The sequence below is a fragment of the Nyctereutes procyonoides genome, unplaced genomic scaffold, assembly GCF_905146905.1.
Source record: "Nyctereutes procyonoides isolate TBG_1078 unplaced genomic scaffold, NYPRO_anot_genome, whole genome shotgun sequence".
NCBI classification, from domain to species: domain Eukaryota; kingdom Metazoa; phylum Chordata; class Mammalia; order Carnivora; family Canidae; genus Nyctereutes; species Nyctereutes procyonoides.
In genome coordinates, this window is record NW_026575155.1 from 17339498 (window position 1) to 17365202 (window position 25705).

Consider the following 25705-nt stretch of genomic DNA (forward strand, 5'->3'; position numbering starts at 1 on the left):
AGGGGGTGGCGCGGGCCGGTCCCTCCCCAGAGCACCGGGACGGCGGCTCTCCCAGGCCGAGCTCTTGCCGAAGCAAGTCGGGCAGCCGTGGGCGCCGCGGGTGGATGGGACACGGCGCCGTCCCCAGGAGCGACCAGCGGCCCGTCGGGACCACTCGGGGATTTCCAGCCAGAAAGAAACTCAAGGGTGTGAAAAAGGTGCCCACGTTTCTAGAATTCTGGTTTCTTAGAAAACGTATTTTATTAGTGTTTCAAAGTACAAATGGGCACAGAATAAATACCTCACTCCCCCCAGGACCGCAGCGCGCGATCCGCGTGGGCTCCACACTCGGGAAGACACAAGCCGCCCCGGGCTTCGGGTCACCTGGGGCGCCCGTGAAGCCGGGCGTGGGTCCGAGGGCGGGTGGTCCGCGCTCCAGGCCCACGAGGGCTTTCTGGGCAGCGCGCCCCTCGGCCCCTCCGAGGCTGCATGCCGCGCCCCTCAGCCCCGTGCCCCCTCGGCCCGGCGCCCCCCGAGGGGCAGGGCCCGGGGTGCCCGCCCACCCGCACCGCCGCCGCCAGCGGGAGCTCCTCTCCGCGAGCCAAACCCCCCGAAGACCCAGGGAACCTCCTGCACACTGAGCCCCACGGGGTCAGCCCGGCGTCCGCAGGGCGGGGGCCACCTTCCCGCCAACGTGCTGGGCCTCGCACGGGTCACGGGAGGGCGAACGGGGCAGCACCGGACGCCCCGGCAGGACCACAGACGGGCCCGCACCACGGCGCCCCTGCGACAGAGCCCGCACCCCTCATGTCACCGCGGCCTTGCAGGCAGCAGACACCCTCTGACACCCAACGTGCCGCGCACCAGGACCCCGGGCAGCCACGGCGGTGCGAACCCCGGGATGGGCGCGTGCTGTGGCCGCCTGGCCACGGCCGGGCAGGAGCGACCCCGAGGCCACACAGGTGCTCGGAGGGAGACCGGGACGTGGCGCCCACGAGGGGCCGGCCGGCTCAGTAGGCCACCCTCCAGTGCGTGGGCTGCTCGCACACTTCCTCCCGGTCCCCGCAGAAGCGGTTGTACGTCGTCCGGGGGTCGAGCCCAAGGATCTCTCGCTCCTCGTGGATCCGGAAAGAAAATGTGGACACGGAGGTACCGATGAAGAACCTGCCGGCAAACCGGGGGTCACGGGGGCTGCCTGCACGTGCCCAGCGCCCGACCCGGCCGACCTCTGACCCTGCGGCCCGCAGCCTGCGCACAGGCCCCGGGGTCCTGCAGACACGGGGACCCTGCCCAGCCTACTCGCAGCCTCCACCCCACGGGAAGCGCGCTGACCTCCCTGGCCCTGGCCCCCGCTCCCCTCCGCGGCAACAGCCTCCTCTGAGGACGACGCAGAGAGCCGCACTCCTGGACTTGCAGGAGGCCCTGGACGTGTTCTGCAGGGACACATGTGATGGGGCCTGTCACTGGGCCCCGGGACCTCGGGTGGGGTCTGTCCCCCGACAAGGTGGGCAAGGGGGCCTGTGACCAAGTCTGAGGGGGGACTAGGAGCAAGCCTGCAGGTCAGGGGCCGACTATGAGCCGACACTCGCCTCGGGGACGACACGGACTGACCTCCCAGGGGCCGATGGAAACAGCGGAGCCGAGGACGGGCAGGGGGACGGGAGATAGGGGACGGGTGGATGGGGGGACATGGAGATGGAGAACAGGACAGGGACACAGGGGAGAAGGACAGGAGGATGGGGGGATGGGGGATGGGGATGGAGGGACAGGGGATGGGGGATGGGGATAGAGGAGGGGGGATGTGGAGACGGGGATGGGGGATGGGGGACAGGAGGTGGGGGGACAAGGACACGGGATTGGGGGGATGGGGATGGGGGATGGGAGGATGAGGACGGGGACAGAGAGATGGGGATGGGTGAAGAAGGAACGGGGATGGGGGATGGGGAGACGGGGATGGGGGGGACAGGGGGACGGGGAGATGGGGATGGGGGAACGGGGGACCGAGGACAGGGGGATGAGGATGAGGACAAGAGGGATGGGGGACTGGGGGACAGGGAGATGGGGGGACATGGAGACGGGGGACGGGGTTGGAGGATGGGGGACGGGGACAGGATGGGGACAGGGGGATGGGGAACAGGGGGACAGGGACGGAAGACAGGTACACAGGGATGGCGGACGAGGAGGGGAGGACAGGGATGGGGGGATGGGGGACTGGGAGATGGGAGGACAGGAGATGGGGGAAGGGGGACAGGGACGGGATGGATGGGGAGATGTGGGGATGGGAGATGGGGTACGGGGGGACAGAGGACTGGGAGATTGGGGGACGGGGATGGGGGGTCACGGAGTCAGGGGACAGGGGCCGGGCCGGGCGGTGGAGGCACCTGGCGTGCGAGCAGATCCACTGGTCGATGATGGCCACGCCGCCGTCTCTGTAGAGCTCCAGCTCCTCCCACGTGGGCTCGAACCTCAGCATCTCCGGCAACAGCTTCTTCAGCTCCTCATGTTCTGCGAAGCGAAGCGGAGCCACTGACCCGGGGTCACCGGCGAGCACCCCAGGACCGTGCATGGGACACGTGTGCTGCACCACGCTGGCTCCACGGGCACCGGCGCCACAGGTCAGGGGCGGCCACATAGGGCCCGGCACCGCCTCCCGGCCACGCTGCAGGCCCAGGACACGACAGGGCAGTGGATGGGGGCGGCAGACGGGGTCAGGGGACGGGGGCCAGGGGACGGGGTGAGCCCGTGGGGCAGAGCCGGGCCGGCCTACCCGTCCTGACGGCGTCGGTGGCCACGAACACCTTGTCCAGCCGGTGGGTCTTCATGAGGCTGCGGATCTTCCTCACGGCCCCGTCCAGACTGGGCACGTCCTCTCTGTGGCCCCAGATGAAGTCCTTCCTCCTCAGGTGAACTGCGAGGTACGGGCCCCCCAGCGAGGAGCCCAGGGGGACCTGGGGGAGGACGGGGAGCGCTGAGGGCCCTGGCGCTGCTGGTGCCGGGGTGCCGGTGCTTACCTCGCCCGCAGCTCCCACACCTGCCGCTGGAACCCCCGACCCCCGAGCCTGGAGGGGACACTCCCGGTGGGTGACCGCGGCCGCCCCAGGCCCCCGACACGCCGACCCCGTTACGGGCCTGGCGACTCGGCTACCTTCATCTTGGTCCAGTCCTCCTGGAAGGGGATCCGGTCGGCCTCGTCCGTGGAGTTCAGATACCGGCTCCTGAACTCGTCGCCCACGGCCCGCAGGTGCCTGGCAAACACCATGCTCCGCCGGGTCTGCGGGTGCAGAGGGCAGCTGCTGAGCGGGCGGCCCGAGGCTGCGGAGGCCCAGGGGACAGGCGGACGCGCTGGCACGCGCGAGGTGAACGGGGACGCTAAGTGACAGCCTGGCGGTGACCGGTCATCGCGCAGCACGAAGCCAGCCGGCGAGCGGCGATTTACTGGGACTGTCCCCGCAGGGGAGCACGGACGCGGGGCCGCGGCTGCAGGTCTGTCACTGCCCGGCCGGCCGGGACACGGTGCCGCAGGGAACGTCGTGACGGGGCCTCTGCTATGGGGGAGCCCAGCTCACATGTCCAGGCAGCAGGGGCTCACCCGACGGGCGCCTCACCCCTGCTCAGCCCAGCAGCCCCTGGGGGCGTGACAGCCTCGTCCTCGGGCTCCTGCAGGACCCACGGCACCGGCGTGCACTCACCCCAGGACGCACGCAGGGTGGTTACGGCCCGGCCACCCAGCGTGGGCGGGGGCACAGCACACAAGCTAGGCTCCCGCCGGCGAAGCACCGCCTTTCCCTCCACCGTCAGCCGCCACAGACAAGGAGCCCGCCGTTGCCGCGGAGGCCAGCCCCACGCCGGCCCAGGCCCCGCCCGCAGCCCCTGCGCGGGCACACGCGGCGGCACTCACGTTCCAGTACTCCCTGCCCCCGTAGTGGTCGTGCAGCAGGTTCTCGGCTCTGTCCAACATCACCGACCTGTTTCCAAACGAGAGACGAGGCGCTGGGCTGTGAGGCGGCCCCCCGCTCCCCCGCCCGGGCGCAGTCGGGAGGCAGCGGCCGTCTGTCCCGTCCCCGCCGCTGGCCCGCGGCCACCACGCCCCCCGGAACCACGGATGCAAGGAAGGAAACGGCCAGGACGCGGCCAGGACGCCCAGCAGTGACCAGAAGACAGGTTCCTCAGAGGACCCGGCCCAGGGCAAGCCGCCAGGGGGAGGCCTCGATCCCGTCCACAGACGGCCCCCGACAGCCTCGGCAGCAGGCGTGGCCCGCCCGGCCTCCGTGGGGAGCACGCCACACCCCCCTGAAGCTAAGCCTCCCGGGGCCAGCACCCGAAGCATCAGAGCACCTGGAGGGGACGCTCCAGAAGGGGCCGCGCCCACCCAGGCTGGGAGGACACGGGGACCCTGGGGGAAGGCGCGTGGCCGCCCACTGTCCCCAGGTCCCGAGGGGACGGCTCGGGCAGGCCCCGGGGTGCTGAGCAGGGGTACGGCCCGGGGAGGCGGAGCATGAGGCCTACATGCAGAGGTGAGTGCAGGGGGGAGCCCTCCAGGACCAGCTGGGGGCTGCGGGGCCACCTCCACGCCCCTGGGCCTGCCCCTCCCTGCCATTCCCGTCCCCGTCCCGCTTCAGCCACACTGCCGTCGCCGTCGCCCGGGCAGGTGAACTAAGAGCACATCGGCGTGCCCCCCGCTCGGAGCCGTCCCCACTTCCCTGCCCGCCTGCGTCGGGGCCTGACCCACCCGCCACACTGTCACCTCACACAGGCCCTGCTGCCGTCCAGGTGAACCGGGGCCCCCGCGCCCTCCAGCAGGGGACTGGGGGACGCCAAGGACCTCCCGCCAAGCAGCCCGTGAAGCTGCACTCGCCCCACAGAGCCCGAGCGTGGGGACAGCCCACCTGGACCCGGCTCTGCCCAGGGACACACGCCTCCTCCGCGTCCCCGTCCCGCCTCGCTGTGCCCCGGGGTGCTGGGGACGAGGCTGACCTCTACCCTGACCCCACACGGGCCCCAGCCAGGACAGCACAGGCACCGGCCCCCACACGCACGCACACGCTCCTCAGCCACCGAGCGGACCCCGCGGGCACGTACCGCGCCGACGTGTTTCTCAGAAGCACAGGGGCCATGATGGAAGCCGATCCTTGAACGGACAAACAGGAGACGTTTAAAGCTCTCGTTTCTTCATAACCCCAAAACCACCCTCTGGAAGACAAGAGCCCCGGACGCACACTGGTAAGAAAGTGGCAGAGACGGCACGGGTGGCCCCTGACCTGGTGGGACCAGTGGGCTGGACCGGGCCCGGGGGACGAGGGCAGAGCCGGGCCGGTGCCGGAGCCAGGACAGAGCGGCTGCGCCCCTCCGACGCTGCTGGCGGTCGGGGTTTCCAGAACCCCACCACTCTGCGGCCTGGTCCACGGGCGCCTCCAGGGCGGCCCTCCACGGAGCGCCCTTCCCACGCACCAGGTCTGGCCCCGCCCGTCCACACCCGCGTGCGGTGACACCCCTGGGCGGACTCCCAGCCCCGTCGCCGGGCTGGGGACGCGCCCCCGGGCCTCCCGCGCCGCACCTGTAGTACTCGTGCTTGTCCGGGGCGTAGAGCAGCGGGTCGATGCAGGGCCGCTCGTCGATCTTCTCCTCCCAGGTCCCCTCTTTCCATCCTTCTGCGTAACTTTGCAGGACGTAAACCTGGTCGATGAAGGGCCCGCCGGACTCTGCAAGAGGCCAAGACGGACAGCGTGGGCTCGAGTCTTGTCGCCACGGGGACGGTCACGACTCGCCCAGTGCCACCTTCCTCCCGCAGGACCGCGGCACGCTTACAGAGCAGCACGGGGCGGAGCAAGCGACACTGGGCCACGAGGTCCCGAGAGGCAGCCGCCGGGCCTGCCCCCGCCCTGGGTCCTCACACGCCGTCCTCCCCGCTGCCCCAAGCACGCTCCCTTCCCTGCTCTAACCTGCCTCGCCGGAACTCACCCTTGACCCCTGCGAGGCCACTCAAACCGCACCTCCCGCCCCAACACCCGGCACCCCCCCTTTCCTCCCGGCCGGTCCTCGCCATCTGGGACACAGCGCGTAGTAATTACTTCTTTGCGTCACGGGCTTCTGCCTCCCGCTCTCCGCAGGAGCTCGGGGACAGCAGGAGTCTGTCCGTGCTCCCACCGCACCCGCCCCACCAGGCCTGCCGCCACGTCCACCGTGCTTGATCGAGAAGCATCTCAGGATGGAAGGATGCATCAGGCACAAAGGAGCCGCGACAAGTGCAGGTCTGGTGTGTTTCCCAGGGGACACTCCCCGTCGCTCGGGGGCTGCGCTGCTGGTGGGGCCTGGCCCCGGAGCTCCAGGGGCTCCCTCGAAGGGAGGGGGAGGGAGGGGACACGGAGAGGCCGAGGCGCGGCACCTGTCCCAGGGCACCCCACCTTCCCTGCCCCCCTGCTCTGGCTCCAGGCTTGTGGCCCCAAGGGCAGCAGGGTGGGCACCAGCCTCCCGCCCCACACACCCAGCGTCCCCCACGAAGCACCACCTCGTGGGATCCTGGCGTCTGCCTGTTGAGAAACCCACTGGCTGGCCCAGCCCCGCAGAGGTGAAGGGCAGCTTCTCTGGCAGCTCCCTGACCCCATTGAGACCAAGGCTGAGGCTGATTCCTCAAGTCGGACTAAGCACCCGCGACATCTCGTCTTGGGTCACAGACGGATGCATCCCTGCGGGTCCTCACGGGCCTGAGCCCGATCTTCCCCGTGAATGAAGGTATCGGGAGATACTACGTCCTCCTGTGCCTGCAGCGTGCTGGGGACTGACCCTGCAGACACATCCCAGAGGGACAGGGTCCAGGGCGCAGTCAGAGCACAACATGGAGACTGCAGATGTGGGGCCACTGCCTCCGGTGAGCATCTGCCGCCGGCTCAGGACGTGACCCCCGGGTCCTATTAAGTCCTGCATCGGGCTCCCCGTGGGGAGCCTGCTTCTCCCTCTGCCTAGGTCTCCCTCTGCCTAGGTCTCTGCCTCTGTGTCTCTCATGAATAAATAAAATAAATCTTAAAAAAAAGAAAAGAAAAGAAAAAAACCTGAAGACGTGCCAGCTGCAGCCCCGGGCCCACAGTCCTCACGGGCCGGAGCGCACACGCAGTGCCCCTCCTGCAGGCTGGGGGGGGCAGCACAAGGGCACCGCGGCCTCGTAAGCTCATGTCTTCTAAAGAGCGATGTTAAGCTCCAAACACCCTTATTTGAAGACCTTCAACTTCTCTCTCTTTAAAAAAACTAAATAGCCCTGAGCGCATAAGACGCGCCGTTTCACGTCTTCGCCAGCTCTGCGGTGAGACGCCGTGCCGTAGACGCCGCCCGGGCCTGGCGCCCTCCCTCGGGGCCACAGGCCTTCCCTGCACGGGAGCACACCCCACGGAGAGCGGCCCAGCCCCCCACCACTGCTGCGAGCACCCCTGCCCGGTCCCAGCCGCCCCTGCTTTCAGAGGTGAGGGCGCACGCGGCTCACGCACTTCACACCTAGCTCCCCAAATTACGGGAGGAGCAAGATACCTGGGAGGCTGCAGCGGGAGACAGAAGTGGGGCCCCCACGCGGAGAAGGGTCCCCGGCCAGGGCGATGCACACGGTGTGCCGGGCCCCCGTTCCCGCACAACCCGCGCTCGCTGCCTCACCTGCAATGAACTGCTCGTACTCGATCACCGGGATGTTCCTATTGAGACTCGGAAGGTCAAAAAAGTCGGACCAGGGAATCCGGACTTGGTGGATGTCGGGGCTCTGCCAGTGATAGAGGCGGCCCCAGGGGGGCAGCACCAGCACCCACTCCTCGGTCTGCAGCAGCGTCTTCAGGAGGGAGGCGACGCGGATGTAGACATCCCTGCGGAGGTTGAAGCCCTCCGGGGGGTTGACGTCGTACAGGAGATACCTGGGGGGGGGGACAGTGGTGCCTGAGCACAGGGGCACGAGGCTCGGCCCTGCCGGAGCTGGGGGCAGCTACCAGCCTGTCCCCACACCCCACCGCCCCCAGCGCCCGGCGGCAGCAACCTTTCAGCGTCCTGACCCCTTCGCGCTCGACACTTACGGAACACGCCGGACTAGCGGCAACCACGCGACTGAGGTCTACCCGTGATGCCCGGTTGGAGCTTAGAATAAGGACTTTGAAATGCTTGTGTAAATCCACTTAAAGTGGCAACGAGGAGCCATCACGTGGTGCTATTTTGAATGTTCTTAAGTGAAAAATAATCTTACTTTTCTAAACAAAAATAGAAAACTGCAGCGTTTGGAGTTTCTGTACCTCTTATTTCCAGGTCCGCTGGTGCAGCCAACGTGCTGTGCGGCCTCAGGTGAGAATGAGAGCGGGAAGCGCACCCCCCCACCCCGCTCCTAGGACCCGGGCTCCCTGGACAGAGCCCCCCGGCCACCCGGCCACCCCCCTCCCTGCACTGGTTCTTCCACCACATCTGGAGACCCGAGGAAGGAAGCTGCGATGTCATCCCCAGAGCGCGGACACCCGCAGGAAGGGGCCCGCACCATCCCTACATCGCAGCACACAGTGGGGCGTCTTGAACCAAACCCTCAGGAACCCAGGACGGGTTGGGGTCACACCTGAAACCATCTGGGGACATCCGCCACCTGCAAGCAGCCTCAAGGGTCCCGTGCATGTCACCAAGGCTGAGCTCGCCAAGGACCATGTATTGGGGGCTCCCGGCAGGGGGGACAAGGCCCCAGTCAAGGGACAGGAGCCCCTGGGGTTGCCCCTCCCAGATGACCCACAGCTGGCCCTGCCCTACCCCAGGGCTCATGGCAGCCACAGCAGCCCAGGGCCATAGAGCCCGTGGATGCAGGCCAGGAGGCAGGTGGGGGTACAGGGGTGCGGGTGACGCGGGCTACACACCAACCCCCGACCCCAGGTCCCTGGGCCCACTGCTCCCCCAGCTCCCCCGTCCCAGCGGATTCCCCAACCCCAACCCAGGTCCCCAGGCCCACTGTCCCCGCCAGTCCTGGCTGATCCCCAGCAACCCCAGGCCTCCGGCCCGTTGTCCCCCCCAGTCCCCACCGACCCGAGGTCCCCGGGGTGCTGACCCCCCTAGTCCCCTCCGATCCGCCCCGAACCCCAGGTCCCCGGCCCACTGTACCCCCCCAGTCCTCACTGATCCCCAGGTCCCCAGCCCGCTGTCCCCCCCAGTCCCCACCGATTCCCCACCGACCTGAGGTCCCAGGGCCGCTGTCCCCCCTAGTCCCCTCCGATCCGCCCCGAACCCCAGGTCCCCGGCCCGCTGTCCCCCCCTAGTCCCCCCCAACCCCAGGTCCTGGCCCGCCGTCCCCCCCAGTCCCCGCCGATCCCCCCCCCCGTCCCCCCATCCCCCCCGACCCCAGGTCCCCCCCATGCCCCCGTCCCCCCGACCCCAGGTCCCGGCCCGCCGTCCCCCCTAGTCCCGCCGATCTCCCCCCCCCGACCCCAGGTCCCCCCGGGAGCCTCGCCCGGGCGCGGACGCGCTTTACCGTCTGCGGGACGCCGCCCCCGCCAGGATGTCGGCCGCCGACTGTCCGGGCCAGAACTCCTCGCCCGAGGCCCCGGCGCGCGGCCAGGACGCCGCTTCCAGCAGCAGCAAGAGCACCGCGCCGAGCGCCGCCATGGCCCCGCGGCCACGCACTTCCGGCGACCGCGCTCCGCCCCGGGAGCGCCCGTCCGCCCGCCCCCGAGCGCGTCCCCTGAAGCCATGGCAACGCCACGCATGCGTCTTGCGTCATTCCGAGGCTGGGCGTCCCCGGACGGAAGGCGCTGAGCGGCGAGAAGTCCTCGCTGGCGGGCCGCGCCGGGTGGGGGCGGGTAGGGGCCAGGCCTGTGGGCGGGGCCAGATGCCCTGGGCGGGGCTGGACGGTGGGCGGGGCCAGATGGCTGGGGCGGGGCTGGCCCGTGGGCGGGGCCAGACGGCTGGGGCGGGGCTGGCCTGTGGGCGGGGCCACGCCCGGTGGGTGCCGGCCTTGTGGGCATATTCAGAGGGGCGGGGCCGGGCCTGTGGGGCGTGGCCAGGGGCGGGGCGGGCTGGTCTGTGGGCGGGGCCGCGCCGGTGGGGGCGGGTCTGGGGGCGTGGTCAGGGCTGCTACAGTCTGGGGGCGGGGCCTGCCGAGTGAGCGTGGGCCCAGGTGGGGTTTGCCAGGTGTGGCGCCGCGCCGGTCTCAGCGTCTGCTCCGCGGCCCGCGGCCTTCGGGCGGGCAAGCTGCGGGACTGACAGGCCAGCACAGCTGTCCAGGTGTGGCACCCGCGCTGCAGACCCGCCAGGCCCGGTGTCTCGGGCAGATGATTTCCGAGATGCAAAGGTGTGTCCCCTACTGGGAGAGGGTGGGGGTCTCACCGCGGAGGACCGCAGTGCATGGGCGGCAGAGTGGCCCCCACTGTGTCCGGGGGGCACCGGACATTGGAGGGGACGGGATGGAAGGTGAATTTGAGGCTCTGGGACTTGGGGTCAGCAGATGAGCACCTCTGTGCCCTGACCGGATCCAGCCCAGGTCTGCACCTCCCTCCGTGGGGGGCTCTGCGGTGGTGGCCGGGGTGTCCCCTGGAGAACCCCACTGCGGTGCCAGGGCCCTTGCTTCCCTGCCCCTCCCTGGAGCCCGTTCCTCCCCAGCAGCAGCGCCCTGCCCTCCTAGAGCTCCCTGCCCCGGGCACTGTCCCTGTTAGCGGGTGAAACTCCTGGGCTCCTGCCCCAGGGGGACTGTGCGGGGGGCTGGAGCCTCTGTAGTTGCTGGTAGGAAGTGCGACCTCCCATTCCTGGGGGGGGGGGTCGGCCTCAGCCCCTGCAGCAGTGAAGGGACCCCCAGGGGCACAGCCAGGGAAGATGGAGAGGTAGGTCCAGGCCGCAGCTCCTATCCTGGAACCGCCACGTCTCCAGGCTTCTCCTCACGTGGAATTCTTCGGTGGCTTTATTGTTCCAGCCAGTTTTAGCTGGAGGTATCTAGAGCCAGGTGGCCTGCCCGCTGTCCCTGGGCGTGCGGAGCACACACCAGCCAACTGTGGGTTCTGCTCCAGGAGGCGCCAGCGCGGACCCTCCGATCTCTGGACCCGCCCTTAAGCCCCCAGATGAACCGTCTTCACCAGGGGTTGATTCTCTCTTGATCTTTTATGTCTCCTAGTAAAGCCATCTCGAAACATATTCCTGAGTTTCTAGCATTTTTCAACCATTCACGGAAACAGAGAGATGAAGCGTGGGCCTGTGTGCGCCCCCAGACTCGGCACTCGCGCCCTCCCCCCGCGCTCACTGCATCGGCATCAGGTCGGTCTTGCGTTGCCCAAATTACGCTGAAGCAAATGATTGACATCAGCTTGTTCCATTTGAAACATTTCCGTTGTGTCTCTGAGAAGTAGGACGTTTTCTCACAGCCACCACGTCATTAATGCGCCTCCACATTCCCTAATTATAACATCGCCCCGGGCCCCGTCCACGCGCGTGGGCCCCGCTGCTCCAGATGCCTTTACTCCAGCAGATTTGTTCAAGTCAGGACCCGGCTTCTCCGGAGAAATGGAACCAATAGGACGTCTACCGACGGTGTGAGGGGTCGGCATTGCCGGATCGGCTCGCCAGGGTGGAGGCCTGAGGCCCAGGGCCTCCGTCTGCGGGCTGGAGGCCGGGGGAGCCCGTGCAGTCAGTCAGCCCAAGTCCAAGGGCCCGAGACCTGAGCTCCACGGTCAGAGGAGCAGGACGACAGGGACGTCCCAGCTCAGCAAGGGAGATACAGTTTGCTCCCCCTTTTCATTCCATCCAGGCCCTCGATGGGTTGGGTGAGGCCCCCCCACCTCGGGGACCGTGATCTTACTCCGTCCACCAGTTCAGAGGCTGATGTGTTCTGTGCACACCACACACACACCCGGAAGTGGCTGTTGCACCAGCTCTCAGGGTGTCCTCAGCCCCGTCAGGGTGACACGGAAAATCAACCCCTTCATTGGACACCTGGACGCTTGGAAGTTCCCCCCCTCCTCTCCGTCCTCTTCCCTCCCCTCCTCCCTCTCTGCCCTCCCTGCTCCTGCCTCCGCTGATTAACCCCTGGATTACATTCCTTACCCAGAATGACCCAGGAGAGGTTCATGACTCTTTAATAAAGAGAAAAAAGAAAAGTTTGTTAAAAAAAAATAAATAACCTGACTTCCTCCCTCCCCTGGTCAACAGGAGTCAGAAGTCTTCCGTGTGAAGTCTGACCACTCACACCCCCCTCCACCCCACCCAGCGTCCACTAGAGGGGACTTTGCCACAAGAGGGCAAGAGTGTCCTTTGACAGAGGGATGGAAGGAGAGAGTAGGGGTGCCCCAAGCCTGGGCAGGCGGCAGGGGCTGGGAGGGCAAATCTGGTGCACACACAGCCAGGCCACATCTCTCCCGCCCCCGAGAGCTAAGAGCTACCCCCACCCCAAACCCCTCCATCCCCCGCAAAGGGTGAGCCATAGGAGTCACCTGAGAGGAGAAGAAGGAAGCCCTCTGGCTTGGGGTCCAGCAGGTGAGCTGTGTGCATCCTGGGGTCACACCTGTTAGAGCCCCGGTCTCATTGCTCCCCCAGGACTCAGAAGGGTCAGTACTGGACACCCCACATCCCAGTCCAGGGGTGGCTGAGACACAGAGGCCCAGAGTCTCTGAAAAGGAACCTAGAGATTCTTCTGGAAGCTGGGATTCCAGGACGAGGCCCTGCCAGAGCCAGGGAAGAAGTGGGGGAAGGGGCAGCTGTAGGGCCCCCTGGCCCCACCTCGGGTCAGCAGAAAGAACCTGGGGCGGGGCAGGGAGGGCAATGGAGCTCGAGGGCTGCGGGAGGTCACCGGTGCCCCTTCACCTGGAGACGTTGGCAGCAGACACGGGCTGGGGAGACAGTTGGTGGAAGTGGGTGCAGGTGTGGACATGCCCGGGACCCCGCTGAGGAGTGGTTCTCCTGGGGAGCACAGCACCCCAGTTCATGCAGCTCTCGCTCTCTGGGTGCCCTGCTCTTCAGTGTGTGAAGTGAGTTACCAGGCTCCGCGTGCAGCAGGCTTCTGGACCTAGTGCAGAGCTCCGCCTCCTTGCTGGTCACAAGTCCCTGGCCACCAAGTCCTGCTTTATCCCTGGAAATGCACAGGGGGGCTGAGAAGCAGGGGACCTCTGGTTAGGCCTTGAGCCACCTGGGGCTGCCTGCCTGGACTGCCCTCAAGGGACAGCCACCGAGTGACCAGGACGTGAAGACATGCTGGTTCCTGTGGTCGGTGCATGGGTCCAGCCTCCCCATGTGGCCTGCCCACAGTGCAGACCCCGTCTTGGGTGATGGCTGGCCAGGACCTGCAGAAGGGCTGGTCCACAGTGTCCCAGGGGTCCACGGTGAGAGGCCTACGAGGCCCCTCCGACCTTGCGGGCCACCTGCCCCTGAGGCAGAGCCACAGCCTTTCTGCTAGGGGTGCACAGGGTACCTGACTCTGGTCCTGCCCCCCTGGTGCATTCCTGCGGCCCCATCCCTGGCGCCTAGGTCGTGTGGGGTGGGGAAGGCCTGGGATGGGGCCCCTCGTGGGGATGCTAGACCCTGGTGCTGGGGTCCCTGGTCTGACCTGCGCATGGGATGTAAGGGCCTCTCCCCCCCTCGGGCTGATGGGGAGAAAGCTAGACTTAGAGTAAAAGGTCAGCTCCCACGCAGCCAGCAGGGTCCTTAGTGGGCTCCCGAAACACAGGGCACCGTAAGTGGCCTGAGCCACCCTGGTTCAGGAAGACAAAACTTGGGCTGCCCCAAGGCAGGTGACTCAGAGAGTCCTTTAAAAATGCTCTCCAGGTCCCGGTCTGTGCCCTCAAGGGTGAGTTTTCTGCTGAGGGTGGCTTTTCCAACATCAGAGTCTGGCAAACATCTGCTGTGGGGGGGGGGGGGCTCTCGGGTCCCGGGGGGCTGTGGGGAGATGCGTGAATGGGAGCGGGGGCGGGAGGTGGGGCCGGGGCCACGGGTGGGGGGCCGGGACTGTGGGAACTGCCCACAGCCTTTCTGGAATCAAAACACTGGCAAATGTCAAAAAGTGCGTAATTTGTTTTACTGAAACAGGCTGCTTATTTATGTTTGGAAGGCCTGTCGCAAGGACTGGTCTTGGCCCTTCTCAGATGATAGCGTCAACGGAAACACAAACAGATGGTGGGGGTCTGGGGGCTCCTCCGCGGAATGAAGTGCACAACAGGAATTTGTGCTGCTTGCAGGGAGACCCCACCCACCGAGCCGAGGGACAATGACCCCCCCCAGCCCTCTGGGTTTGGGGTCTGGATCTGGCCATGGGATCTTCCAGTCGGAGAGTGGACATGGGGGGCTGCGATCGGATCCAGCCCGTGAGAACTTGGGGGGGTCTCTATCTCCTCCTCCCTCGGCCTAACGTGCAGTCCCTCAGCCCCCAGATGGCCGTGGACTCGGGCAAGTGTCGGCTGCTTCCCTGGGTGCCCTCCTCACCCGGGCAGCGTGGCCAATGCTGTCCTCTGACCATGGTGACCACCCCGTACCCTCAGTGTGTCCCCTCCCGTGGGCTTCCCTCCTCAGCCAGGTGGCGTGTCCGCTCCCAGCACCTCCTCCGCCCCTTTTGGAAGGTCCAGGCTCCTCTCACTCAACAAAGAGGCAAACACACAACCAAGGTGGGAGCCGCCCACGCCTCGCTGGGCTCCGTGGAAGGCAGAGCGGGGCGTGACGTCCCCCCGCCCAGAGGCACGGCCGCAGACACCGCGTCATTCACTGGTCCTCCGGGGCGTGAGATGCAAGCGCCATCGTTTGTAAAATTCCCACAAATGTGTGATTCTGTCTCTGGCCTTTGGGTCCTGACCCAAAGACCCAAAGACCTACTTGTCAGCGTCGGCCCCGGGCCATGGTGCGTGACTAGGGCGGCTTTACGGCACCGCGTCCCCTAAAACGCACCTGCCAGCTGCCGTTGTGCGTTTTCACATGAAGTTCAGCAGCGGGGGTTAGAGACCCATCCTGGCGGGAGTCTTCCTGGGAGCGGGTCTCTCCCCCCAACTACGTCAGCTCGGCTCGTCCTCCCTCCGCTCCTGGGTTTTGTTGCCATCACACACGGCGCATTTTATAAATAAAACGTTAGGATTATATGTTGCTGCTTTGATGAATACCGTTAGTTTGGTATATTGACCTTTTAAAATTGGCCGCTTGTAATTCTAACGGTTTGCCGTTGATTTGCCAGTTCGCATTTCCCTAGTTCAAAGAGTCCTGTCGTTGTGCAAGTGATCGTGGTTTATCTCTGCCCTGAGTATTTGAAAATCGTATCTATTTTCTTGTATTCTTACAGCCGTTAGGAGTCAGATATAAAAATCAGGCGTCTTTTGTTTCTTTTTGTTATTTTAAAGATTTATTTATTTATTTATTTATTTTAGAGCTAGGGAAGGAGAGAGAGAGCACGCGTGGGGGGAGGAGCAGAGGGAGAGGGAGAAGCAGACTGCACGTTGAGGGAGTGCAGAGCCTGACACGGGGCTTGACCCCACGACCCTGAGATCACGACCTGAGCTGTGCCACCCAAGCGCCCCTTTCTCTGGTTTGGGACCGTCCTGTGAATGGTCCCCAGCGCGGGGTCTGCAGACTGTGGCTCGGGGGTCAAATCCAGCCCACGTTGCCTCTTTTCCTAAATAAAGTTCTCCTGGCACGCGGCCAAGGCCTGCCCATTTACATACGGCGGCGTAATGGGTGCTTTCATGCCACAGCAGGGGCGTCGAGTGCTTGGGACAGAGGCCAGCTGGCTTGAGAACCCTAAAAGACTTGCTCCGTGACCTTCCCCACAAGTTTGCTGACCCCCCCCACTCTTGTATTAGTCCAACGGGTGTTAGGGTTGAACACTAACACTCTTCTGTGCTTCCCACTCTTCCCACTCTTCTCTGCTTCCTAAAGATCTCGTGGCTGCACGCGCTCGAAATTCAGTGGGTATTCAGTTTCACCCGCCTGCTTTTTTTTGGGGGGAACCGACTGTCCTTTGAGATGACCGGAGATTCGCCGCTTGGATCTCTTAACGTAAGGCAGGGGACTAGCGGATGTTGCGACGGTGACTCACGCGGCGCTCCTGAGCCGACCGGTCCTTGCTCCTGACGCACCGGGTTCTGCTTGTCAGAGCCTCCGTGTGGGGAGGTCGTGCGCTCCTTGTAGACCTTGTGTCCCTAATATGATAACGTACGTGTGTGAGGTCCCCACCCTGGGTTTTGGCTGATTATATGGCCTGAGTGGAGATGCTTTTGTCTCCCTGTGCTTCGGAGCAAGGAGCTCTGGGTAACAGTTCAGGTGAATCCGGCTCTTAGGGTGCAACATTGTATCTGTTTCACGTGAGCTGAGTCTCTAACTTACAAACCAACCTGTGGGGGATCCCTGGGTGGCGCAGCGGTTTGGCGCCTGCCTTTGGCCCAGGGCGCGATCCTGGAGACCCGGGATCGAATCCCACGTCGGGCTCCCGGTGCATGGAGCCTGCTTCTCCCTCTGCCTGTGTCTCTGCCTCTCTCTCTCTCTCTCTGTGACTATCATAAATAAAAAAATATTTAAACAAACAAACAAACCAACCAACCTGTGATTTCGGTTCCTTGGGTGGATACGGTACCAAGTGGGTGGGTCACCCGCCCAGGGTCCTATCCCACCCGTGAGACGTGAAGTTGGGGTTTGAACCCAGCAGCCGGAATCTGCAGCCCATGTTCCTAAGCATGGATTGTTATTTCACCTTTCTGGATTCCCAGGGAAGCTGCCTGAGCCGGTGGCTCCTTTAAGGACGAGTCTTGCGCTATTTTCTTCCTGCCCCCGGCCCTCGGACTAATTAGATTTCCTTTTTTTTTAAGATTTTATTTATTTATTAATGAGAGGCATACAGCGAGCGAGAGGCAGAGACACAGGCAGAGGGAGAAGCAGGCTCCATGCAGGGAGCCCGATGCGGGACTCGATCCCGGGATCCCGGAATCATGCCCTGGGCCGAAGGCGGCACTAAACCGCTGAGCCACACGGGCTGCCCAGATTTCCTATTTCTGCCTGAGTCACATTGTACGTGGAAAGTGTATTTCCCAAGAAAATCATCCGCGTAATCTAGCTTTTAGAATGTGGTGCTATGAACCGGAGCATGATGGTTTCGTGATTTAAAAAAGCTCCCCCATTCTCTTTCTTCCTTTCCCCCCTTGTTTTGGGGGGATAGCATGTGCCCCCTGTGCGGCCCCCTGCCCCCTCCCCTGGCAGGAGACCCGGAGACCCGGCAGGTGGCAGGGCCAGGCCGAGACTGTGCGCCGCCGGCAGCAGTGTGCCCTGTGGGCTCTCAGATGAATGCCCGCCCCGCCCTGCAGAACCTGAAAGCAAAATCGTGCCAATTCCTGAGTCACTTGGGTTCTCGACATTTATCCACGTTACCTGTATCCCGGGGATCAGCTCAGAACCTGGTCTTCCAGCTCCGGTCGAGAAGGTGTCTGATGGCACAGAGGAAACAGAACGTCGGCACAGAGTCACTGAACATCCCAGGATGATGACACGGGTGCGTTTTCAAGCAGGACCCACTTGCAATTCCGAGAAACGTCCCCTTCTCTGGGTTTCATTAACTGATGGGAACGTGCTGGGGAAGGTGCTTATCACGGGAGGCACGTGACAGAGTTACATCTACTAACACCAGCTCAAAATCTGCGAACGTCTCATTTGCTGGGTGCTGAACGAGGTCTCCGGGGATGGCAGTGGGGACTGCGGGCGGAGAGCCTGAGGCCGATGGGGTTTACAGACTCCGGGATAGGGCCCGTTTCCTGCGGGAAGGGGATAGGAGCTGCATGCAGAGCTGGGGGGCAGGCTCCGTGGAAGGAGGTGGGGCTGTAATCCTAGCCCATCTCAGTAGGGATCTCCCACACCACATAGTCACGTCTTGGCAAACACTTCCAAAGGGGCTTAAAATCAGAGCTCAAAATAGCACCTGAGCACATGGATGGGATGCTGGGGCGATCTCACAATCAGATGGGGTTTGAGGGACGCCTGGGTGGCTCAGTGGTGGAGCCTCTGCCTTGGGCTCAGGTCATGACCCCGGGGTCCCACATCGGGCTCCCCGTAGGGAGCCTGCTTCTCCCTCTACCTGTGTCTCTGCCTCTCTCTGTGTGTCTCTCATGAATATATATATATATAGAATCTTAAAAAAAATGGAGTTTGTGTCCAATGTCGAATATGGGATACACAGTGAGTGAAGCTAGCGTGTGTGGGGGAGGCTTGCCCCGTGCCCAGCTGGCTGGTGAGCACATGCGGTCGCTCTTCCAAGCCTCCTCAGACCCCTCGGAGGGGGGCACCCGCCTCCGCGTGTTGGCCAACAGCCAGCATGGGGGAGACAAATGAAGTCTGGGGTCCCCCCTCCATGCTCTCATCCTCCGTATCTCCCCGTCTCTAGCGCCGACCCCCATGCGGAGACCCGACCGGACAGTTGAGAAAGGAGCACGTATTTCTGAACATAAGGAGTTTCTGGAGGTCGAGGTGCGGACCCCGACTCGTCAGAGGTCTGGCTCCAGGCTCTCTACTAACTCGGTCGCCGCCCACTGACTTTCCTGGGAGCCCACAGGCCCTCAGAAGGAGGACAGACGGGATCTGGGGGAGAGTTTCCGCAGCTGGCCCGTCCCTCCAAATCCCTGGAGCCCTTTGAGGATAATCCCATGAAGGCCGCAGGGAAGGAATGTCCACCACGTAGCGGGACGGCGCACTGCAAACCACAACTTCCTATCTTCATCTCTCGGAACTGGGAGAGCCTGGGGCATGAGAACCTCCGAAAAAACCCCTTGAAAGCCTGCAGGCACTTCGAGGGCGGCGAGGGGGTGGTCAGCGCCCTGGGAACCTTCTGGGCCTGGAATCTGCCCCACCCCAGGCCTCTAATCCTCCCCTGGAGGCTCCGCCCCAGCCCCTCCTGCCGGCCCCTCCCTGTCTGTCAGGCCGGATCCCACAGGCCTCAGCCCTCACCTCCTCCCCTCACCTCCTCCCGCCTGCTCATCCCCCCTCCAGCCTCAGGCCCTGAATGCCAACCCCAGTCTTGCAGCGGGTGCCCCTAGAGAATCTCAGGACAGGGCCGTCCTGGGGCCACTGCACCCCTGCCCCGTCCCAAGCACCCTGACACCCTCCTTGGGTCCCGTTCCTTTGGCCACTTGCTGGCTCATTTGCTGAGCGGTCCTTGCTGGTGGCGCCGCAGCAAGCACCTCACCCGGGGCCTGGCCAATGGCAAGAAGGCGCCTCCCCTGCCCTCCAGTCGGCAGGTTCCCTGTCCTCCCCTCTGCTCTCCAGCCTTGCCCCTGACCCCACCCCAACCCCCGGACGGCCAGCGGCCACCTCCGTGGTTTCCATCTCCTGTGAGTTCACCCACCCCCCAAATGCATTCGTTTCTGCCATTTTATTGGATTTGGGGGACAGGTTCTCCTTCCCCGTGGCCACCTCCAGTGTGCCCAGTGCAAAGCTCCTTGCCCCTCACAGCACCCTGGGACCCTTGCCTCGGCTCCTGCCCCGGGCCCTCCGGGCTTGCCTGCCATGTGGGTCCCCACATCCGGCCTCCGGGGCAGACGCTGACCTCAGCTACGTTGTTCCCTGGTTGGGTCCTGATCCTGCCCCTCATCCAGGTTTAGGCGAGTTGTTCAGCTTCTCCAGGAATAAGCTCCTCTTGCTGCCCTCGCCGACGCCCGGAGCTTGGACAGAGCCAGCAGGCCCCACGTGGTGAAGGAGATGGGGGTGGAGGGACGGCGCCCTGCTCCCTGGCTGCCTGTGGGCCCCTGGGGATCGGGCTGCCCATGCACCGGGGACCTGCTGGCCCGGAGTGGCCTCTGTGCGGCCAGGACACGTGGTGAGTGCTGCCCAGGGCCGGCGCCCACGTTCTGAGTCGCGGTGTCGGCCAAGCACCCGGGCCCACGGCGCCAGCTCAGCCCGGAGGAGCCTGGCTTCTCTCTCAGGGGCCCCGGCACTGTGACCCCGCGTGGGGCAGGGGCAGGGGCAGGGGCAGGCCGGCTCCTGTCCTGCCAGCAGGTGTACCTGAGCTGTCCGGGGAGGGGATGCAGCAGGACCCAGTGGGCGGTGGGGGGAGACCTGGGGATCTGGGATTTCCCCGGGAATGCTAATGAAGCTCAGCAGCTGGTAAAATATTTAAGATACCGGAGGCCTTAAAGTTCAGCCTCACGACAGCCGTGCAAACCACCGGACAGACTGAGGACATGTTTCTAGGTGCTTTCATCCCAAATACGTGCTGGAGCCGCCACCCTCCCACTCAGAGGAAGCGCCTCAGCCTTGGCAGGGAACCGCGTCCCCAAGCCTCACCCGGTGCCGAGATTTGACCCCGGAGACTGTCCCTGAATGCTGGCCTCACACCCTGGAGTGTGGACGGGCTGCCGTGGCCGGTCTTGAGGGACACAGTTATCGCCCTAATCGGACGTGGGCGGACGGAGCGGGGCCTGCTGGCCAGGGCCAGATGTGAACTCCTCGGTGCAGAGGCGGGTGGGGAATCCATCAGCGTCCACTGTGCGGAGGCTGGAGGCTGGAGGCTGGATGGCTTTTCCTGACGTTCCGGGAAGCCTAAGCTTCCCCTAAACCAGCTCGTGTCCCCAGGACTGGCCCGCAGACGAGGGGGAGGCCAGCTGGTGTCTGTGGTCGCTCCGGCCGGCTCCCCGAGCGCGCAGAACAGACACGGAGAGGGTGGCACAGTGGGCAGCAGGGCACGGGGCCTCAGGCATGCCCGGGAACGGAGCCACACGCCCCGTGACTCTGGCTCTGCCCGTCGCCGTGTTGGCAATGCCACCCAACTTCTCGGGGCCCCAGTGCTTCTCATCCCATGAGGAGGAGGCCGTGGTGCCTCCCACAGGGTGTTCTCAGGAGGCAGGCACGAAGTAGCAAGTGCGCCCCACAGATGCTGGCATGAAGGGGCACAAAGAGGTCCCCCCGGGGCGTCCAGGCCCGGGAGGCCCAAATCTCGAGTGCTTCCTTCCTCACTGTTTCAGGCATCCCTGAGCTCCTGCCAAGACCCCACGTTGTCTGCGTCCGGGAGGCTGTGGCAGCGGCCCAGCAGCCAGGGGGCAGTGCCTGTCCAAAGCCATGTGTCACCCCAGAGCCCCCCAGGCTGGCCAAGTCGGCGTCATGCAGCAAGACAAGACGGGGGTGGGGGTGGTGGGGGTGGGGGTGGGGGTGGGCCTGCCCAATGGGGGTGCTTGCTGGGTTATTAGTATGTTTGATGACTGACTCATCACTGCTGGGATTTCAGACAGGTGGAAGCTCTGTACCCCCGTGAGGACGGGAGGTGGAAGCTCTGTACCCCCGTGAGGACGGGAGGTGGAAGCTCTGTACCCCCGTGAGGACGGGAGGTGGATGCTCTGTACCCCCATGAGGACGGGAGGTGGACGCTCTGTACCCCGTGAGGACGGGAGGTGGACGCTCTGTACCCCCGTGAGGACGGGAGGTGGACGCTCTGTACCCCGTGAGGACGGGAGGTGGACGCTCTGTACCCCCGTGAGGACGGGAGGTGGATGCTCTGTACCCCCGTGAGGACGGGAGGTGGACGCTCTGTACCCTGTGAGGACGGGAGGTGGACGCTCTGTACCCCCGTGAGGACGGGAGGTGGACGCTCTGTACCCCGTGAGGACGGGAGGTGGACGCTCTGTACCCCGTGAGGACGGGAGGTGGACGCTCTGTACCCCGTGAGGACGGGAGGTGGACGCTCTGTACCCCGTGAGGACGGGAGGTGGACGCTCTGTACCCCGTGAGGACGGGAGGTGGACGCTCTGTACCCCGTGAGGACGGGAGGTGGACGCTCTGTACCCCGTGAGGACGGGAGGTGGACGCTCTGTACCCCCGTGAGGATGGGAGGTGGACGCTCTGTACCCCGTGAGGACGGGAGGTGGACGCTCTGTACCCCGTGAGGACGGGAGGTGGACGCTCTGTACCCCCGTGAGGACGGGAGGTGCAGTGCTTAGGAAAGAGCATAGCTGTGGTCGGATTCCTGCATCTTTACCAAGTACGTGTGTGTGAACACGAGGGTGCTGCTTACACACACTCATAGTTAAAGCCTTACACTCACTTCTCTGGGTCTCGGCCGTCAGCAGCTCACAGCAGGCTCCATGGACGCGGGCGCCCCGAGCCGTGTCCCGTATACACTTGTGCCCGACACCCCCGCCCCACGCCTTCTCACCGAGCGCCGCGTCCCAGGTCAGGGAGGACTGTTGGGCAGGGCGCCGTGGCCGGAGATTGAAAACCCTGCACGGGACACTTGAAGTTGTGGACTTTCTTGGCGAGAGCCCCAAAGTTCACCATGATTGTGTTTTCGATAGACGTTTGAGAGGTTGAGGGTGCCCTGTTATATGATCTTCCGCTTTCTTTACTTCCTTTTTATTTTTGAAAGATATTATTCAGGTATTTTGATCACAGAATACGTATTCATTTTAGAAAACTCCGATAAGCAAAGCATAGAAAGTCAAAACCATAGACAATGCTCCACCCCAGACACGGCGGGGACAGTTTGGGTGCATCTTTCCAGCCTTGTCTGCGAGTGGATGTGTGTGCGTGCGTGTGCATCTGCACCCGTGTGGGTATGCATGTCTATGTGTTTATATGTGTGCACACGTGCATGTGCAGGTAGGCGCATGCATGTGAGTACATGTGTGCACAAGTGTACATGTACATGTATGTGTCTGTGCATGAGCACGTGTGTCCATGTGCCCACGTGTGTGGATGCACGTGCCTGTACACACATGCTTGTGTGTGCACGTGTGTACGTGTACATGCTTACGTCTGTATGTCTGCACACGTGTGCACGTGTGTGCCCATGTCTGTGTGTGCACGTGTACATGTGTGTGCATGTGTGCACCTGTATGTATGTGCACACATGTGCCCGTGCCTGCACCCAGTGCTGTATGTCCCCGTGCCGAGCACACCCACTGACGGCCTGCTCCTTGCACATACTACCGTGTCCCGTGGGCGTCGCATGTCCCCGCCCCCCCCCCCGTCTTCCGGGGTGGGGGGAGGGAGAGCCTTTCTCAGTGATCTGTGAGAGCGCTTGCTTTTCTACATCTTGCGACTCTGTTTTCACAGTTCCCCACTTTTTAAAAATTAAAAACAAGGCCCTTGCGTGCCTAGCAATGTCGATTGGATTCGCGGCCCGTATGTTATAATTAAAATCCAATGTGAGCGTTTAAACAGATTCGCCTACAAATTCCATTTATAGAAAATTTTGGTGTAGTGACACTTTGTACCAAGTCACATGTCTGAGTTCTTGGTTTCCTCTCTGGCCTTAAGCTTAGAAACACGTTTTCTAGCACAAAGAGGGTTCACCGACAGTTTATTTCCGCCATGCGTCAGGTACACGGGACCCGTGGGTGTCGTCAGAAAGCATCTTTGTGTTTTCGCTCCACGCGCCCCAGTGTTCCGGGAGGAGCGCTTTTCTTATGTTGCCGTTTGAAAACTAGGGCCAGGATCTGGAACTTGCTGTCACTGTTAGTCCTGTGATTAATTCAAGATGCTCGTCTCATGCCATCTGTCCTCAGGGAGCCACATCCGGCCTAGGGGACAGGCCTGCATACGCTGGCAGTGTAGACAGTCTCCCTGGCCTCAGATTCCCCCGCGGAGACTCAGGCCAGGTCCCCAGGACACTGCCCGAGGGGTCCCCTATCAGACTGCCTGCATGGTCCCACCAATTCATAGACTCCTCTTGGGTGGTGGCCGCCCCGAGGGCCGGGGCATGAATGTCAGCCCGGGTCATGTCCAAGGAGCCCGCCGCGGAGCCCTCGCCCCCGATCCAGGGACACAGGGTCGGGGTGGGGGTGGGTCCAGCAGCCTGTTCTCACCTCCGCCGGGAAGACTCCTGCAAGGAGACCACACAGGCGCAGCCTGGCGGCGCCGGATGGTGTCCCCGGGGCCACGGCACAAATGTCCAATCCAACACCCTGTGACAACTACCACTACGATCTCACAAAAACATCACACTTTTGACTCCATGTGGAATTGATTCGCTAATTGGCGGAGATAGGAATCCTTTGTAAAATATGTCTGTGAACCATCAGCTGGTGTCTCCACCCTGGAGTCGTGGTTCCAGGCTGGGGTCTCATCCACGAGGGAACAACCTGGGGGCCCAGGAGGCACAGGGGGCCCCGCACTGACCGCCTGCCTGGGACCAGGGCAGGGCTGTGTACGACGGGCTGTCAGGCACACGAGGTGACAGGAGGTGTAGACGCGGGAGCGGGGCGGCTCGCGGGTGACATGTGGTGGAGAGCCCTGCACTGGGGCTTGGCCGGGAGGAACCAGCCTCCGGGGGTTGGGGTCCCGGGTGGGAGGCATGGGGACAGTGGGGCACTGGCCAGTCAGGCTCACACGCGGGTGGTGGGCAGGTGGACCTGAGCCCATGACAGTGGACGTGACAGACGTGCAGGGGGGAAGGCAGTAGCCACACAGGGCTCCACCTCCCAGTGGGAGTCCACATGGCCTCCTGCCCCCCACCCCATGCCAAAATTGTGGGTCAGGGCTCCGGGAAGGGGGCTGGATCTTTAAGGAACCCCGGGGGTGTCTGACCAATGGGGAGCTGGAGCCCAGTCATTGCGTGAGTTAAGGGCTCCTCCTGGGCCTCCGAGGCCACCCTGGTGCAGCCCATGAACGGCTGGGCCCAGTGGGGGCTTGGGGTGGTGGCCCTGAGTCTGGACCTGCTCGTGTGTGGCCCCTGGACCGTGGCACAGGTAACTGGCTTGGCCTTTGGGGAGTGGTCCCGGGGGCCTTGTGGTCAAGCAGGAAGGCCGCCAGCTGTGGGGTGTGATGTTGGAGCCCGGGGAGGGTGTTCGGGGGGCCTCATCAGTGGGGGGAGCAGGTGAGGTCACGGCTGGGACACACTGACCCCTGGCACCAGGGTGGCATGGCGGGTGTGGCCTCTCCACCTGGCTGCCTGCTGGCACCGCCCTCCTGTGCCGGGGCACAGCCTTCCCCCTCCCCCCACTGTTCCCCCCATGGGGGGAGACCCCACGTGGGGTCTCAGCCCCCATCTCCCTGGGGCTGTGGCTCCACTCTCTGTGAAGACCTGCAGGTGTGAGCAGATCCCGACATCAGCAGGGGGTGGGGGGAGGTGCTCTCTGCAAACCAACCACGCAAGAGGCCGCCTTTTGAAATATATATATATATATATATTTTTTTTTTTTTATAAAGATTTTATTTATTTGGGATCCCTGGGTGGCGCAGCGGTTTGGCACCTGCCTTTGGCCCGGGGCGCGATCCTGGAGACCCGGGATCGAATCCCACGTCAGGCTCCCGGTGCATGGAGCCTGCTTCTCCCTCTGCCTGTGTCTCTGCCTCTCTCTCTCTCACTGTGTGCCTATCATAAATAAATAAAAATTAAAAAAGAGATTTTATTTATTTATTCATGAGAGACACAGAGAGAGAGAGAGGCAGAGACACAGGCAGAGGGAGAAGCAGGCTCCATGCAGGGAGCCCGATGTGGCACTTGATCCCGGGACTTCAGGATCACACCCTGGGCTGAAGGCAGGCACTGAACCGCTGAGCCACCCGGGCTGCCCCGAAAAAATATTATTTTTATTCCACAACAATTCCTTTCCTTTAAAAAAAAAAAGAGTATTTATCTATTTATTTATTTGAGAGAGAGAGAGAGAGGGAGAGAAAGTGCTTGAACGGGGCGGGGGGCGGTGCAGAGGGAGAGGGAGAAAAATCCCAAGCAGACTCCCGGCTGACCACAGAGCCCCACCCAGGGGCTCGATCCCACGACCCCGAGCTCAGGACCTGAGCCGAGATCAGGAGTCGGCCGCTCGGCCCCCTGAGCACCCCGGCGCCCCTCTAATAGTGGTTTTCTACTTCCATC

At 63.8% G+C, this 25705-nt stretch overlaps 1 protein-coding gene across 1 annotated transcript; it reads right to left on the minus strand.

Annotated features, from left to right (window-relative positions):
• Window positions 1-215: 215 nt before the first annotated feature.
• POFUT2 (protein O-fucosyltransferase 2) lies at window positions 216-9581 on the minus strand. The gene is made up of 9 exons (XM_055313780.1): window positions 9443-9581; window positions 7615-7865; window positions 5534-5678; window positions 5059-5169; window positions 3878-3944; window positions 3125-3250; window positions 2747-2927; window positions 2361-2484; window positions 216-1143 (listed from the first exon to the last, which is right to left on the minus strand). The coding sequence occupies exons 1-9, from the start codon at window positions 9574-9576 to the stop codon at window positions 990-992; spliced, it is 1293 nt and encodes a 430-aa protein (XP_055169755.1). The 5' UTR covers window positions 9577-9581; the 3' UTR covers window positions 216-989.
• Window positions 9582-25705: the final 16124 nt, after the last annotated feature.

Bases quoted from the DNA above. Each gene is read 5' to 3' on its own strand.
- POFUT2 (XM_055313780.1), bottom strand. From the start codon at position 9,576: ATGGCGGCGCTCGGCGCGGTGCTCTTGCTGCTGCTGGAAGCGGCGTCC. The intron at 5,679-7,614 runs GTGAGGCAGCGA...GGCCTCTTGCAG, and splicing joins GTACGAGCAGTTCATTGCAG to AGTCCGGCGGGCCCTTCATC. The intron at 2,928-3,124 runs GTAGCCGAGTCG...GTCCTCCCCCAG, and splicing joins AGGACTGGACCAAGATGAAG to GTCCCCCTGGGCTCCTCGCT.